Source organism: Cupressus sempervirens, chromosome 4 (genome assembly GCF_028749045.1).
Source record: "Cupressus sempervirens isolate cs-2001-9-10 chromosome 4, ASM2874904v1, whole genome shotgun sequence".
In the NCBI taxonomy this organism is placed as follows: Eukaryota; Viridiplantae; Streptophyta; class Pinopsida; order Cupressales; family Cupressaceae; genus Cupressus; species Cupressus sempervirens.
Window position 1 is genome coordinate 331,372,289 of NC_143121.1, and position 18,796 is coordinate 331,391,084.

Here is an 18,796-nt window from a genome sequence, read left to right on the forward strand (position 1 = left end):
CCAAAAATGTACACAAACATTAGAAATCAGCATTTTCCAAATTTTCCCTACTTTGAGGTTAGTATTTTCCTTCTATTCATTTAGGATTTCAAGTACATGCTTTCTATAGTAGATTATATGATTTCCTTCTTTCTTCATATTCTCCATTGTTTGATTCATTGGTGTATTGATCACCTCTTTGTGATTAATCCATTTGGATCTTTCCTTTTGGGAATTTGGGTTAAGGATAGGTCTTATATTCCCCCTCATACTTCATATCATATCATACCCCCACATATTCATCCATTCCATTTTCATCTTATTCATTTTTTATCCTATTTAGTTCAAGATAAAAAAGGAAGAACAATCCACATCAACATATTAAGATGCACAAGGTCAAGTAAAAGAAACTACATTTTGATCGAGTTGAATCTCAATTGTAACCAAGCTAATAAGCTTCATCGAGTCAAGTTAGGTTGGAAACTAGTTCTAACCAAGCTTCAGGATGGATTGTTCATGTCCAGCCCAAAGATTTAAAGACAATGTCGAGTCATTTTACCTACCAAGTATGGAGAATTTATAAGGCCCTCAAACTTGATTTTTTTTGTAAAATATGGAATCAATAGTTTATTTTCTCACTATGAATTTAGAGATCAGATTGTGTAGAGCTATTTTTGAACCCCTAAGTGATCAAGAGAAAATAGTTGTGTTGTTGAGTGAATTTGTAGAAGTACATTTTAGGAAGGTTATATCTCAAGTGAAATTCTTCGTTCACTAAGCGAAATGGCATCCAGCTTCAATGTGAAGGTGAAGAAGGGTTCTCATATGTTGGTAAAGAATGTGGTTTCCAAGACACCAAAGTTCAAGTTTTATCCTGCAATTTTTGAGAAGAAAGACCCATGGGAGCTTACTCGGTCATCCCTCTAAAGGTACTAGTTATCCACAATATTAGGTCATTTTATCATTGTATGATTCAAGAATTGGGTTCTTTTGAGTTAAATGAGGCTTACAATGCATTGTGTGGAAATGGAGTGCTAAAATTTGAACACAAACATTTAGAAGTCAAGGGTCTGACTCATGCACTTTATATGTCATGAAAATTTCAAATTAAGTGGATCATATATGTTTTGAGTTAGGTTCATGATATGTTTTTTCTAGCTTGAGCAACTGGTTAAGATCACAAAGAAGATAATCCATCGAGTTACTGGTTATCCTATGCTAGATAGACCTAAAACTACCAAAACCATAGCTTGAGGTGAGCTTGTGAAGAAAACCCTAGCTGAACGGGATGGTAGAGGTATGAAGAATAATGTTACAAACATGGAAATCAAGTTTGGGATCCATATAATTACCCACAAGATCTACAACTTGAGAAAAACTAACAATGTACCCTATGAGGTGGTTGACCTAGCATACAAAGTTGTGAAGAACAATCTATCTTTTGATATAGCTGAGTTGTACCTTAGCCAACTAAGAAAGAGCATGGAGAGCATTCAAGAATCAAAGAAGAATTTTTGTAAGTTTGGTTCTCTCCTAGTATGTTTATTTTTCTAGGTGCAAAATTTCTTTCATTTTAAGGGTAATGTGGTTTGGAGAAAGGATAGACCTATCATATATTAGATCAATGAATTCATCAATGATTTAGGAGAAAACTTTGATGGAATTATGGATGCATATTTTGAAAATTTTAAGGAAAAGATACAAAATAGATATAGAATTCCTCAACAAATGGTTGAGAAATATGAACAAGATATTTGCTTCTTAGTTGATTGTGAAAACTCATATTCAAGCAGTCATACCTAGGATAGTATGGGTAAAGCCTTTGGGCTATGAAGTAAATATTAATGAAACCAAGGACATCATTAAGGCTCTACTAAATGAGCCAGCTGATCCTAAGACTACAAGACATCACCTAAGAAAGATACACCTAAGAAGGCAACTACTCCTATGATCACATCCAAGAAGCCAAGGAGGAAATTGAAGCTTTAGGAGGGTGATGATGAATAGAAAGAAGAAAATGTAGCTATCATCCAATTGAAGAAGCCCCTATTATCCTTTGAGAAATAGTTGAAGAGATTGAAGGAAGGAAGTGGCATGGCTAGGCACAAATATATTAGATATGATTCTAGGAGCAAGGAAGAGTAGCAACAAATAGAAGATGCTTTGGTTGAGAAGATAAAAGGATGGAAATATGATCCTAATGAGCTAAAAAACCAAGCCCCAGAAGCCTTACTTATGGTAGTAACATATAGATGGTCAAATGTTGTGAAATCAAAGAGATACATCAAAGAAAAAGCATTGAAAAGTGTCATGCAATATTTTACTAAAGAAGAATTCAAGAATGACATGACCCAGCATGAAAACAAGAAAACTCCCACATTCAAATATTTTCAAATTTTTTCTAATAACATAGAAAAGGTTGTTCAGTCCACAAAAAAGTTGTGGAAAAATATTTTTAGGAAGAGAATAAGGATATAAAGATGCAACACTAGATGTACAAATAATTGAAGAATTAGATTCAAAGATGATGGAAGCTGAAGTAATAGCCTCTCTACCCACTTCTTCGAGCCAAGCCATTGTTCCATCAAGTGCAACAATGGAAAAGATTAAAGAGAAGGAGAAAGAAATTCCTTCATCCACCCAAGTAGCAATCGAGCAATAAACTCTAACAACCTCTGGGCCAAGCATAACCAAGAAAAAATCAAATAAGGATGAGGATACAGTTGACAAAAGGAATAGAGAAGAAAGCAAGAGTCAACTGAGTGGAGAAGCAAAGAAGGATGAAGACAAAGGAAAATAAATTATACCTTCTTTGAGTGCAAAGGGAAAAGAAAGAGAAAATGTTACAGAAGAGATTGAGCTTGATAAGGGGATTATGATTCCAAATTGGGATAAATCTAATCTCTCTACTGAAGAAATGGAGATTTTGAACAATCTATGGAGGAAAAATGCTCAATAGTGAAAAATTGAGGCAGAAAGGGATAGAGGAAAGGTTCTTGAAGATATCAAGGGCATATTTTTGGATGTGATGGAAGTTGAGGGAAATAATGAAGCCCCTATTATTGAACAATTGATTGACAATGTACATAAATTCAATAATGATTTAGATGGCCATGATAAACTTCTATAAAGGGCAGAAAGAAAATTTGAGAATAAAGTTTTGGAAAATGTAGCCAAGAAGATTGTCATTGATCAAGTGGTATTGTCCACTCTTATTGCTACATTAGAAAGAATTGTAACTAATGTTGTCTCTTTATTTGAAAAATTGTATGATACTTCAAATTTCACCAAGGAAATAAAGGAAAAATTGGCCAAGACTGATGAGGACTTTGTTGGATTTTACAAGTGGGAAGAATACTTTTGAGAGGGGGGATGAATCAGAAGTACCAAACTTATAAGCTATAAAACTTTTAACTAAAATTAATACATGCATGAAACATATCTAATTATCATGAAAGTAAAGACATGCATGAAAATAGACAACACAATATTTTATCACCCAGAAACCCTCCAAAATGAGAAGGTAAAATTGGGGTGGGGATGACACCCACAACTTATCATTGCAACAATATGTAACTTGTCAAGGTTACAAAGTTTGACCATCAGAAATGGTCTATCCTATGAAAGGCCTGCCTTGTTAAAGACTCTAACACCCTGTTAAAAGTGACCTATCTAAAGGATTTACAAACATTCACTTGAAATGTCACCCTATTAAAGGATTTACAATATGGCTATTAAACCAACCTATCTTCATAGAATTTTCATTCTCCTAATACAATGGATAGAAAGTATAGTAGAATGTGTTGACCTAATAACTTACAATCTTCAATTGCTGATTTCAAATCCTTGTTTTGTGTAATCTGATCTGATCCTTTTTGATCTGAGATGATTCTATTCGAAGTGCTGATACTCTGTTCTTGTAACTAATGCTGCAATGGTGTCCTTCTTCTAAGTCTTTTCACCCATTTCTCTTCCCTTCAAACTTTGCTAGCATTCTCTCATGCATTCCATACACACTTTGGATTATGGAGTTTTGATGTCCTTAAAAAGGTTTCATGAGAATGTGTTGACCTAATAACTTACAATCTTCAATTGCTGATTTCAAATCCTTGTTCTGTGTAATCTGATCTGATCCTTTTTGATCTGAGATGATTCTATTCGAAGTGCTGATACTCTGTTCTTGTAACTAATGATGCAATGGTGTCCTTCTTCTAAGTCTTTTCACCCTTTTCTCTTCCCTTCAAACTTTGCTAGCATTCTCTCATGCATTCCATACACACTTTGAATTATGGAGTTTTGACCTCCTTAAAATGGTTTTATGACTTAGGGTTAGGTATGAATCTACAATTGAGATTCATCCATCTTTCTTGCTCATTTCTTTCCATTTTTCTGATTGGTTGCATGTTGATTTCATAGGGAATTAAAAAGATTCGATCTTATCTTTTAGATCCTTCGAGATGTATCTTTTATCTGCTCAAAAATGGTTTACATCTGAGTTTGTGAGGGCACGAACTCTTGTGTTGATTCTGTGTTACTCGACACTTACTGATTACTGATGCTCGACACATATATGAATTCTATCTTGCTTGGCACCTATAGTGACTTGGCACATATACTGACTTGACATCTATTAGTCACTCAGCAGTTGAACTTTTCTCGACACTATCTATCTGCTTCGCATCTAAATGATTTGACACTTGTTGAATTTTTGGCCCGACACATATTGTAACTCAGCAACTATATTATACTTGGCATCTACTAAGAAAATTTCTTAAGTGTGTTGACACTCAATTGTCAAAACCAATATGAGACCAACAAACTTGAAGAATAGTGCTAGTAAGTTAGCACTTAATTCAAGTACTAGCTCAAATCATTTTGTGAAGGTCAGATTTTTGATATATTTATAGGCTGAGCTATAAAGGAAGAAGCCAAGATTAGGAAAACATTAATAGATATTCAGAGTATGATGCTTCCTCACATGGATGTCATACAAAAATATCTTGCACATGCAAAGACACTAGTTCATGATACAATTTTTTCAGTTGCAGATCTCATGATGGAGTTATCAGCTGAACTTTAGATTGAACTACACATTTTGAAGCTATTGAAAGAAAATTGGGATAAAACTATGTCTTTAATTTTGAAAGTGCATCATGATTTCCTTAATCATTTTTGTATAAATTTGTAAAGATATGTTTATGGCTTTTGTAACAAAAACAAGGGGGAAAATATAGAGGAAAATATATAAGGAGAAACATCTATGTATATGTAGGGGAAAATGTACAATAGGAAACATGTATGTATATTTATAAAGTGAATGAACAATTTTATTTTTTGAAAAACCAAAATTCATTTAGTTATGACCGAGCCACAGTTTTTTAGTTCAAAGTAAGTTATAGACCCAAGCATATATAAAGGGGGAGTTTGAATGAAAATTTTGATTAAGAGTTTTTGGTGTGATGACAGAATGACACATGATAAGTGTTTTTGTCACTAATGCCAAAGGGGGAGATTGTTGACCCTATGGCAAGACATATTGTCAATTAGTGACAAAACACTTAAGTCATTCAAGAATGTTAGTTAATACTACAACCAAGATTTCCTCTAGTCAGCATACTTCGGTGTAGCCTGAGCATATTGAAAGTATTCAGTGTAAACCGAGTCAATAGTGTGAACCGAGATCATAGTGTTCATTGAGGTCTCAGTGCAAGCAAGTTTTCAGTGTCACCTCATGAGTGCTAGAGTATAACCCAAGCATCTAGTATTACCTGAGTGTCAGAGTATCACCTAAGTTTAGTGAATTGCTTGAGCATTAGCATAACACCGGAGTGCACAGTGTGACCCAAGCATCAACATTCAACTAACCTAAAGATGTAATTTGATAATTGTAAAGGCACCTCTTGTTTTGAAGCTGACTTGGAATGAAAATATTGTTTGATGGACATATAAGAAAGACAAATTGTTTTGTCATACAAGATGTAAGTAATGCAAGCAAGTGGAGAAAGAGAATATAGAATGCAAGAAAAAGATAGAACAAATTAATTAACAGGCTACCAAGCAGTATAAAGGGTAGAGTAGAGACTCATCTATCACAGTTAAGTGATTACAATCTTCAAAGGATCTATATCAACAAAATCAAGTTGCAAATAAGGATCATCATATTGATTGCATCCTAATAGGTGCATCAAGTAAATCCTCTAACAAGGTGGACCTAGCAATCATTTGTAAAATCTCTTAATAGAGTACACAATTCATTGTATTTTATAATCCTTTCACAAGGTGGACCTAACAGTTCTTCATACTCCTAACAGAGTAGATCACCAAAATTGATCAATTGTAAGCCCTAACAGACCAGCTTTATTACTATAGTATTGAAGCATTGTGGGTGTCATCCCCACCCCAGTTTTGCTTTCTCCTTGGAGGGTTTCTGGGTTACCAAATATTATGTCAAAGTGTTATGTTTTTCACTTCTTTATTGCTTTATGTTTCATGCATACAAGTAGATTAGACAATCTGATAAAGAAGTATTCTAAGTGAAAAGTTTTAAGTGAAACTTGATTCACCCCCCCTCTCAGTCACCTGTCTAACATTACATTTCCAACACAACCTTCCATCCATAGATCAATGGTCAGACATAGGTAGTCAACGGGACATTTGTTCATCTACTCAAAGGTTACTGCAATAAGCATCCTTAGTTATGGAATGAAAATATTCACTATGTGTAGCATGCTTACAACCATGTGGCACACTCTTCTACAAAGAGGTCTTTTTTTGAGACTAGGTTCAGATACTTGCCTAAGATACCAATGGATTTTTTTTTGGGAAGGACAATGTTGCAGATGGATGCCATGATGCAAAAATGGCTTTAAAGTTCATCTAGAGGGTACAATCAATCCATCAAGCAGTAGAAGCATAGTTAGAATAGAGCCAAGCAAACTACAAGGCTCAACATGATAAGCATCACATTGATCACCATTTCCAAGTTGGTGATAGATTTTGGTTACATATTAGCAGGGAAAGAATGCAAGGTGAAGGAAGGAAGCTCGAACCTATCCGGTATGGTCCTTTTGAGATCTTAGAAAAGATTGGTATCAATGTCTTTTGTCTTAATCTTCCTCCATACATACAAATTTTCTTAGTTGTTAATGTTGAGAATCTAAAGTTGTATGAGAATCTAATGATCTTGGACACTGACATTCAAGTTCCATCTATTGATGATCTTTCAGCAAGGTACATGTCAAAGTTGCCTGAAGATGTTATCCTTGACAAGAATGTCAGAAGTTCATGAAGAGGATTAACTAAATACCTCTAAGTGGGATTGAAGGGGATCCATCCAAGCAAGGTAAGATGGATGGATATTAGTAAAGTGAGGGAAGTTTTCCCTCACTTACTTTCCAAGTAATTAAGCTTTCAGAGGTCAGAATGCTCTTCAATAGGGAGGCTTGATCTAGGGGATAATTTTTAGTGAAATTTGAAGTATCCCCAACACTCTATAAATTTGCTCCAATTCAAATTTCTTGAGAAACTAGACTCAACACAACCTGAACAAGCCAAAAAGAAGTCCATACGTTTGAGATATGGCTAGTCAAAGTTGTGGTCAAACTAGGTACAAAGACCAATCATAACAAAATAAAACATTCATCATCTCCAAAGTGGTAAAAAACAATACCAAATTAAAGAGTTTGTCAAGAGCTTTCAAACGACATTTGTTTCATAAAAAATGAAGGTCATACGTGGAAGTTCTGGTAGTTTGAAGTTGGAGAGAAAATGCTAGTAATGATGAGATCAACACGATGTCATCATGATGTCACTACCTTAGTCATCCTAGTGACGTGATAACAAGTATATGTGGTCCATTAAAAAGTTAACATGTGTTAACACCAGAAGGACAACCATGATGATGTGGAAAATTTGGTTTAGTCATATGTGAACACATGGCACCTGGAGAACAAATAAGGAGGTGTCACTGGCACTAAGAGTTGGAAGAGTTGTTTGTTTGAAAACTTTCCAAGAATGGAGTCAAACTTGTAACTTCCATCTTCAAAGCGTCCGACTTTATTGCTAAACCATACATACAATCTACAATCATCTGGTAAGACATCGAATTCGTAACCTCCATTATCAAAGCATTTGGCTTTACTGCTACACCAAACATGCAATTTACAATTATTTGGTAAGACATTTGTTATGAAGAGTAACAAACTGCTCCAAAGAGGGAATGGAGGATAGTTGGGGTTGAAACCTTGAACACCAACCTCCCAAAATATTAGTTGGCCATTGTACTTTTTTTAGCATTTAAGGCATTTTTGGGTTAAACATTATTTAAACCATATCATATCATGCCTATCCTTAGTTAAATGAGAACATGGATTAAAACTAACTCTGCCTATCCTTAATTAAATAAGAATATGGATTAAAACTAACCCCTAAAATTGAGCCAAGGCCAAATTTATAAAATGGAAAAGGGATTATTACCAATATTAAATTAGTTGAAGGGGGTTATTTTTGTAATTAGTGGTTATAGCGCAATTTTGGCTAATTTTATGTATAAAAAAGGGGTAGTAGGCCTTTGAAAGGGTATCGAGGTGATAAAGAAGGATATATTATGATTATTTCTATGCAATGGAGAATTATGCTGCTTTCAAGATCTTGTAAACATGTGTAATTGATTTTTGGAGCTAATTATTTTGGTACCCCTATTAGAGCAGGACCGGAGATGTAGTCCACCCGAACAAACTCCACTATCAATTGTGTTTTTCCTTCTATCTTGCTACTCTCTTTCTTTTAAAGTTCATTATCTTATTATGCTTTATTCATTTAAGCACATCAATTACATTAATTCACTTAATTAAATATTTAAATTAACTTTAATTATCCTAGATCCTAATCAGATCAGTTTTTGACAAAGATTCATCTTGAATATGCGTTGATGTTATCGACAGAAATCAGAAAACATTTCCATTCATAGTGCGTATATTGTCATTGGGGTATTCCATAATTCCTATATCTCTTTGAAGTTGGTTGTCAGACATTTTTAGCGCAGATCTTTTATCATGTTGTGAGTATCTCTGAAACATTCTGCTAAGATAAAATACACATCATGCTCTTTAGTTCCCATCACATGAGTACCAGTGGTAGGATAGTAGAAAAGGTTGCTGAATTTGGCTTGTCATTTACCAATAACATTTGCAATGAAGGTTTCTAAAGCCTTTTCCTCAAATCCGGTCAAACATTCTCCTCAATTACAACACAAATGCAAGAAACAATCCGCATACTTTGTTGATTCTCCCACATTTTTCCAGTTGCATCACAATTAAGTGTAAGGTCAAGTCCAGATAATCCTCGGTAATTTGATTTTTATGGAACCAAATGTTGTTTATTGTTTGAAATATGTATTAAATATAGCCAACTTATAGTCTAATTTTCTCTATCTTATACCTCTACTTTGTGTTCTGCTTTATTTCTTTTCCATGGAAACTAGTAAATGCTTGAAGTAGTTGTGAAGAGAGTATAGAAAACATTTATAATCTTCCCTCTTGAAGAATAACATGCGATAATTCATTGGCTTAAAAACAAGGCACATTTTGAAGAAATTAATGTATGATTCAAGTATCTGAGCAGCTACACTAGAAAATCATTGTACAGATAATTTAAAGGTTTATCCTCGTTTTTGTAGAGGATGTCCATTCTCCTTAATGGTTTATGACAGTTTGCAAGAGGGATATACACTATTCTTTAAAATGCTTGTGACTGTTCTTCAAACTACTATCGCTCTTCAAAGAATGGGCACTGTTCTTGAGAGCTTTCTTATTTTTATTTCTCCAATTGAAACTTGCATTCTTGCAGAGGTTTCTACAACTCCTATGTCTTATTGATAAATGGCTATAAGATCTTCATAATGAAAGGCTTAGTTATGATCTCTGCTAATGGATTCTTGAATCAAATTAGCATTCTTAGTTAGCACATTACTTTGTTTCTAAATGCCTGTCAATGAGCATCTTGTCAACTTTATGCTTCATTAAATTCCTGTATAATTCAATTTTGCTCTTCAAGTTGTAACCACTCTACATAAGTGATGAGCAGGTGGTTCTTATTCATTTTATGTACTACTAGATTGCTGAAGTAGCATGCATTGTTTGTGAATTATTTCAGCTCAACTTTTTATAGTGTAATAACTGTCATTTTCTTTATGTTTATTAGTTTTCATTTCATTGGGAATTTCTTTTACGGACATTCATGCATCTAGTCTACTCAAATTTTACTTCACTTCAGTCTAGAGATAAGTATTTAAAATCAAATTAAAAATTTGAAATCGTTCTTTGATTAACATCTATTGATGGTTTTTTTTTTTTTTTTTGGTAATTATATAGGTATGCTCTCTATTATAACAGGGTTTTTTAAGCCTGATAAAATGGCCTATATCACACAGAATTTTAATTGCATTCACTCATTAAATAGATCTTGTAGTCTGGAGATTAATATATGAATTTATATATGTCTGGACATAGATTCAGTAAACAAGTCAACTCAATTGTTGTGCTAGATAATCTTCCTATCTTCCTGTCATCTGTTTAGGAAGGAACCCAAAAAAAATCGTCTAGCCAACATTCTAAAAGACCCAAAAAAAAGAAAAAAGAAAACACTCAAGATACGATAAAGGTAGAAGAATAATTAGTGATGCTCTTTCCTCCATATCTTTGGTCACAATCTAAGGAATAAGAATAATTAGTGATGTTCCTTCCTCCATATCTTTGGTCACAATCTAAGGAATTGTTAGATTGTCCATCACTTTGGTCACTCGAGAGAGAGACAATAAGTCGATATTTGCACAAAGTCTTGATGGTTATCTTAGTAATTCATGCTGATTATTTTATACCCCCTACTTCAAAGACTCCTCCAGAAATTACTGGGAAAGATTCTTTTGATCCATACATCAAGATAACTCTCCTAGTGCACATATTTGTTCATTTGATTATAAATCTTATTATTACACATATGATTATAAATTTTTCTACTATAGGATTGTATTGGAGCAATTGATAGATTGCAATACATTCTTAATGATAAATATAATATCATGATATTTTTTCCATTACCACATCCTTTGGTTCTCTATTTTAGTCTAGCTTAGAAAACAATAATTTCAATATGGATAAGTACTTCCTTATTACAATTAAATTGATTTGTAGGACATGCCCCTTTGGAAGCCACTGTCTGTGAAGAAAAAACAGAAGAAACAAGAAAAAACCACTAGAAACCAGAAGAAATACAACACAAATAAGCAGACGGTAGTTAGGAGCTGAGTACTCCATCTTTCGAGCTATCCAATGAGAGCAACAATGGACTGGTTTAGCATTATCTGCGGACATAGTAGGCTGAGAATGAGCATTGTTAGTTTACAAGAAACAACTATTACAGGAAAGGAAGAATAATTAGAATTAAGATGTAGATGTAGAACAATTTTCATCCCCTTTTAGACCACCTGTATCCTGGATAAAAGGTGTGATATCTATGGGCAATTGGAAAGATCGAGTACCCAGAAAATCCACTGTTATTTTTTCTAATCTTTTAACTACATCCCTCATATTTGGGCGCTGCTGTGGGAGTTCTCTTGTGCAAGCCAACCCTACTTGCATAAGTTGAATAAGGCATGAAGATACCGTTGATAAATCTGCTTCATTAACATCTTTAATCAAGTTGTTATCAACAATTTCTGAGATTTTATTTGGAAAATCCATATCTACCCATTTTGGTAGATTGATTCCTCCTAGAAACATGTCATCTGTTGGCCTCTTCCTTGTCAATAACTCTAAAAGTAGAATTCCATAGCTGTATACATCTCCTTCTACTGAAACCTTTCCACCCATTCCATACTCTATAATTTAAATACAATAATATTAATTCTTAAGCCATGTAAAATATTCATACAATTTCAAAAATAAAATAATTTATATATAGAAGTAAAGAAAAGTTTTATACCTGGTGCAATGTACCCAATAGATCCCCTTAGTGCATTTGTAGATGTCAATGAGTTCATTGAATTCCCAAATAAGAGTTTTGCAATGCCAAAGTCTGCTATATATGGGGTCATATCATCTCCTAACAATACATTATTGGGTTTCAAGTCACAATGAATGACTTGCACAAAGCAATGATGATGTAGGTATTCCATTCCTTCTGCTATCTCCTTTGCTATTCTTAATCGGTCTATCCAATTTAATCTGCATTCATCTCCTCCTTCAGGATATAGCCATCCCGCTAAACTTCCATTTGACATGAATGGAAGAATTAAAGCTTTAAACTCAAAATTAGAACATGCTGAAATGATTTTGATCACATTGCGATGCCTAACCCTTTTTAGCACATTACATTCTTTGTTGAAAGTTTGGAGAGCATTTTCATCAGGCAAATTGAGAACTTTAACAGCAATATTTGTACCATTCTTTAGAATCCCTTTATAAACAGATCCATAACTACCAACTCCTATTAGGTTTCCTTCACCAAAGCCACTTGTTGCATCTAAAAGTTCTTCGTATGAAATTCTTGGGGGCCATACATTGAGAGCAAAAGTCTTTGTATGTCTCCATCTATAGGAAATGGCAAACAATAGAGAAGACATGATGAAAATTGTAATGCCAACCACAACAGGGATTATCACCTTCTTAGTAACTGATGGGTGTTTGTGTTTGGAATGTGAGCATGGTGACAAATTTATCCATGTGCCACAAAGACTAGGATTTCCCATAATTGCTGACTTATTGATCATAGCAAAGACTCCTCCTTTTGGAACCTCTCCTACTAATTTATTTGAAGAGAGATTGATATGTCGAAGGGCTTTCATCTCTTGAAAAGCTATTGGGATTGCACCTGACAAATTGTTGTTAGAGAGATCAATGTCTTCAATGTTTTTGAGCGTTGTGAGTGATGTTGGTATTGGACCAACAAACAAATTGTGTGAAAGATTCAAATATTGTAAATTTGTGCAACTTGATAGTGCAACAGGAATTCCACCTGAGAAACTATTGACAGATACATCTATGGCTTGAACCATTGGCATTTTACTGACTTCTAAAAGAGAACCTTGAAAGAAATTGTTAGAGATGTTGAAATATATTTGAAGATTTTTGAGACTTGCTAATTCTGGAGGTAAATTTCCTTTCATCTTATTGTGAGACAAGTCCACTAGCTCCAAAGTTTGGCACCTCCCTAAAATAGCAGGTATTTTTCCTGACAATTGATTATTATTAAGAATAAGAAATCTTAGTTGTGAGAGATTACCGAGACTGTCAGGAATTTTCCCTGAAAGCATGTTCTCACTCAATGATAACATCCCAAGCATTTTTGCTTCGCCCAAACTTTTTGGGATACTTCCATATAAATTGTTATTACTCAAATTCAATCTTTCAAGATGTGGAAGTTGACCAAGTGAAGATGGAATAGTTCCATTCAAATGATTCTCAGAAAAGACTAAAGTTGCCAACATTGTAAGGTTGCTGATACTACTTGGTATGTTTCCTTCAATTCTATTAGATTGCAATTGAAAATTGGAGAGATCACTTGATAATTGGCTAATAGAAGAAGGCAAAATACCAGTGAGATAATTCAAAGACATGTCTAGATGTTCCAGAGAGGAGCAATTTGTCCAGGCTGTTAAAATAGACAAACCATTGCTTTTACTCACAAAATGATTTTCGTACAAATTAATCCATTTAAGTTGGAATAGTTTGCCCAATTCCAAGGGAATTGTACCACTTAATTGGTTAACATTTAGTTCAAGTGTTTGCAATTCAGTACAATTAGAGAGGGAGCTTGGGATTTCTCCAGTGAGTTGATTTCCCCACAATTGTAATACTTCCAACTGTGATAATTTGCCAATTTGTAAGGGAATATGACCAGTCAATTGATTGAATGATAATGTCAAGTTTAGGAGAAGAGTGCAGTTGGAAAGAGCGGTGGGAATGACTCCTATCAAGTTATTGCTATTTAGATCAAGCACATTGAGTTGAGTAAGCATACCCAATTGAACAGGAATATAGCCATGGAGTTTGTTTTCTCCCAACTCCAATGAAATCAAATCAGACATGTTTCCTATGGAAGGTGGGATTGTGCCTGTCAATTGGTTTTCTGCTAAATAAATGATTTGTAATTGTGAAAGAAGGCCAAGCTGGGAAGGAATACTGCCACTTAAATGATTACGTGATAGAATGAGCTTTTGCAAAGAACGACAGTTTGTTAGAGCAGATGGAATGGAGCCTTCCAATTCATTTAGAGGCAATCTAAGTATTCTAAGGCGAAACAACCTCCCCAGCTCAGGAGGAATTTGGCCATGGAAGCTGTTATTCTTGAGAGAAAGTACTCTAAGAAAAGAGAGATTGCCAAGGAAAGGAGAGATTGTGCCCATCAAAGACATACCCGTAAGATTCAAAGAAACCACACGTTGATGACGAGAAGAGCAGAAAATGCCAGTCCAATTGCAGGAGGAGTGTTGAGGAGACCAATCGAACAAGGAGTTTTGAGAGTCAAGAGAGAGGGAACGCTTGAAAGCCAGGAGAGCTTCTTCATCAGAAAGAAGAGAAGGAGAAGAATGAGAAGGGTGAGCAGATAGTGTAGAAAGAAACAAAACTAGGAGAGACAAAACTAAACCCATCTTCATCTATATTATTGAACTCTGTTGCCTGTGGGCTTTCCAAGTTCTTATTTATAAGCTGCGAAACCATGTGCAATGATAGTAGTCTTTTACCTCCCTGCCACTTGTCACCGCAAAGTCTACCCTAGTAATTATTTTTATACTCAGACTAATTGGCAAAGGTTTAGTAATGAGTGTCATTTGGAACGGTTCTTGATTGGTGTCATGGTTCAAATAGGGGGCATCAAATAGTGAAGGGAGAGGGGGAGGGATGGGTAGTGGACAGACATATATACTTTTGTATATATATGTCTGGGTCATGGTTCAAATAGGGCGCTTCAAATAGTGAAGGGTGAAAAGGAAGGGTGGGCAGCAGTCAGACATTGTGTCTTGGAATGTTTGAGTTTACATTATGAAGTATATTGATTAAATGTATACAATTTATTTTATATACATTGTGCAATCTTAATCTTAGATGTGCAATAGATATCATTTATGAAAAGATAAGTAGCATTATCTATGAGAAAAATAGGTAGTAAGACATAAAGTCAAACTATTTATCTCAACACTGTTTGATATCACTCAGAAGATTTCTTTCTTTCGTGCAATGAGTGTAGTGGGAACAATTCTCCATGGGTGTCATGCTCCAAATAGTGTTTTTGGGGACTATTTGTCTATTGACGTGTTCAAGTTTACAAGTATATTGATTAAATGTGTACATTTCATTTTATAGACATTGTGCAATCTTTCCTTAAATGTGCAAGAGATATGATTTGTGAAAAGATTAGAGAAAAATAGGTATTAATTATCTATTTAGTGGTGTCGAATTTCAATATGTAAATGAGTAGTAGAATTGAAGAATATATATTGTCAACTAGGCTGTTACAAATAAGTGCTAGCATTCATTGTGATACATGAATGCTTTATGTCAATTTTTTAGAAAAATAGTTAGCAATTATCTATTAAGTTTAGGGGGTGTTGAATTTCAAGACGTAAATGAGTGCAGAATTAAAGAATATATATATCATCAAGTCAAGTCTATTACAAATGAATGTGAGTAGTCATTGTGAAATGAAAACACCAAGTCAAATTTGAGAAAAGTAGTTGGGAATTATCTTGTAAGCTTAGTGGAGTTGAATTTTAATATGTAAAAGATGAGTGGAATTGAAGAAGAATACATATTAAGTCAAGTCTCTTACAAATAAGTGCTAGCACTCATTTTTGTGTTTAATTTTAAAATGTAAATAGGCACTAGAATTGAAGAATGTATATTGTCAAGTCAAGTCTATTACAAAAAGTACATTAACATTCATTGTGAAAAATGTTGGCTTTATGTCAAATTTGAAAAATACAATTAGTGATTATCTATCAAGCTTAGTGGTGTTGAATTTCAATGCATAAGTGATTGGTAGAATTGAAGAGTATATATTCCCAAGTCAAGTTTATCACAAATAAGTGCTTTATATATATATATATATATATATATATATATATATATATATATATATATATATATATATATATATATATATATATATATATATATATATATATATATATATGTAGTTTTCTAAATTCCTATAATGATGAAAGTTGAATATGCATGTCATTTTTCATTTGTCTTAGATTAGCAAAGAGAGGGAATATATGGAAACATGGCATTCATTTTGAAAAATGAGGGTACTTGATTTTATAGTCATAACTCAACTTATATCTCATAAAAGTGTGTAAAAAAATTATTTGGCGAAAAATAGAAGTAATCATTTACTATGTTTAGTGGTGTTGAATATCAAATATAACAATAAGTGGTGGAATTGAAGAATATGTGTTCTCAAGTCCACATCAAATAAGTGTTAGATATTTTTTTAAATGAAGTATCAAAATGGGGGACATTTTTTTAATTCACATAACATTGAAAGTTGAACATCCACTACATTCATGATTTATCTTATCTTTGTATGAGAGAGAAATATGGAAATGTGACCTTCATTTTGAAAAATGAGGATGCAAATTTATAACCATAAATAATAACTCTAGTCAAATCTCGTAAAATGAGTAAAATTTCAAGGAGAATGGTTAATAAATGTCTACTAAGCTTAGTGACATTGAATAACAATATATCAATGAATAATGAATAATGGAAAATATGAAATGTGACTTTCATTTTGAGAAAATGAGGATGAAATTTCACAACTATAACTAATTACTCAAGTTAAATCTTATAAAATGTGAAAAACTTCAAAAAGAATAGATATTAATTATCTATTAAGCTTAGTAATTGTAAATAGAAATATAAATGAGTGGTAATATGTATGTAGATATACATATACATATACATATATATTTGTATACACAAGTGTGTATGTGTTGATTGAAAATCTTGCACATGTTTATTGATGAAGATTTTGAAGCATGTTTGGAATTGCTAGAAAATCATTGAAGAGACATAATTATTGTTGAGAGGATTGAGCAACAAGTGAATAGACTAAGCCAGTAGGTAAACTGATATATATTTACAATCAATGGCTTATAGATTAGATTATGTATACTTTTTTATCATCAACATTTTGGATCACACTCATTGATCCATCATCAGGATGCATGAAAGTTGAGATGGATAACAAAATGCTCAACACAATATATCTTATTGGTGCAACACAAGAAAGTAGGTACACTGGTCATTATCAGTAAATAGGATTGACATGTAAAAGGTCACAAGAAAAGTGTTATCAGTAAACTAAAAGACAAGACCTATTGGTACAAAGGAACTGAGTTCACTATTGGTGAACTGATATTATTGGTCAACATAGTGAACAAGTAAATGGAATAACAAGAATTAATGTGAAATCATGAAGGAGCAAGATTTTAAATTTGGACAAAAGGTGAAATATATTATACAAATCAAGGAATCTAGGGAAATAGTTTATAGAGATATGTTTTAAAGGATTTGAGTGATCAATTTGGGGAAGGTTTAGAAAATAAAAATAAGATTAGTTACCACCTCAAGAATGATAGAATAGATCAAATGTAAGCTGACGTAAACAAAGAATCAAGAAAGTTCAAGATTAAGGAAGATTTGAGAGGATGCCAAAGAAACCCTAATTAGGGTGTGTAAGTTTTACATGTCAAGGAAAGATTAGAATAAAACAAGATCAAGTAGATTTGTTAAGAGATTAGAGAGGGATGAGAAGAAGTTTTTGAAAGAAGATGCAGAATCGAAGAGCAATCATGGATCAGATCACAAAATAGTTAATATAGAAGGACAAAAGGAGCAAAAGTAAAGCATTTATAGGTCATGTACCCTTGTTTTTTTAACTTAACAATTTGCAATAAATTTGTGAAATCACTTAACCAAGTAGTTCTTAATAGGAATCGAGCTTCTTGATTGAACTAATTGTAAATCCTCTTACAAGGTGAACAATGTAAAAGTGACATAAAATCTCTTAATAGAGTAGTTTGTAATTGGACCATTAGATACTTTCACTAGGGTATTAATCACTACTAACATGGTGAGTCAATTAGAAGGTGAACATTGTAACTCCTAATAGGGAAACCTTATTTATGCATTGATGAGTTGTGGATACCATCCTGATTGTAGTTTTCCCCTCTAACAAAGGGTATTTTGTGAGACCAAAAGATTGGTGTTATGTGTGTGCATGTTATATGTTGATGTTTATTGCTTACAATTTTACATGTCAGCAATAGGTGAATTGTCATTTCATTACAACAAGCTAAAATGACAAAGATTATCAATTTAATGGTTTTGAAGGCTAAAAGTTTGAATTGGTGAAATAATTAGTAGTATTAATTCACCCCCACCCTCCCTACTCTTAGTACCTATCTTTCCAACATTTAATACATGTATTCACACATATACATATATATACACATGTATATATATACATGTGTGTATATATATACATATATATATATACATATGTATATACATATGCATATATATACATGTGTATATACATGTATATACATATACACACATATATATATACATATACACACACATATATATATATACATACACACACACACACACACACACACACACACACACACACACACACACACACACACACATATACACACACACATATATAGATATAGTTATATATGTATGTATATATCTATATATGTTTATATGTATGTATATGCATGTATACACACACACACACACAC

General features: G+C 33.3%; 1 protein-coding gene across 2 annotated transcripts; it reads right to left on the minus strand.

Annotated features, from left to right (window-relative positions):
* Nucleotides 1–11,033: 11,033 nt before the first annotated feature.
* On the minus strand, nucleotides 11,034–14,652 carry LOC149561373 (uncharacterized). Of its 2 annotated transcripts, XM_089825111.1 has the most exons (3): nucleotides 11,959–14,652; nucleotides 11,462–11,854; nucleotides 11,034–11,338 (listed from the first exon to the last, which is right to left on the minus strand). In XM_089825111.1, exons 1-3 carry the CDS (start codon nucleotides 14,630–14,632, stop codon nucleotides 11,097–11,099), a joined length of 3,309 nt encoding a protein of 1,102 aa, XP_089681237.1. In that variant the 5' UTR covers nucleotides 14,633–14,652; the 3' UTR covers nucleotides 11,034–11,096. The 2 variants fall into 2 exon arrangements, with proteins under 2 accessions (XP_089681237.1, XP_089681238.1); XM_089825112.1 differs by having other exon boundaries at nucleotides 11,034–11,854.
* Between the last annotated feature and the right edge of the window lie 4,144 nt (nucleotides 14,653–18,796).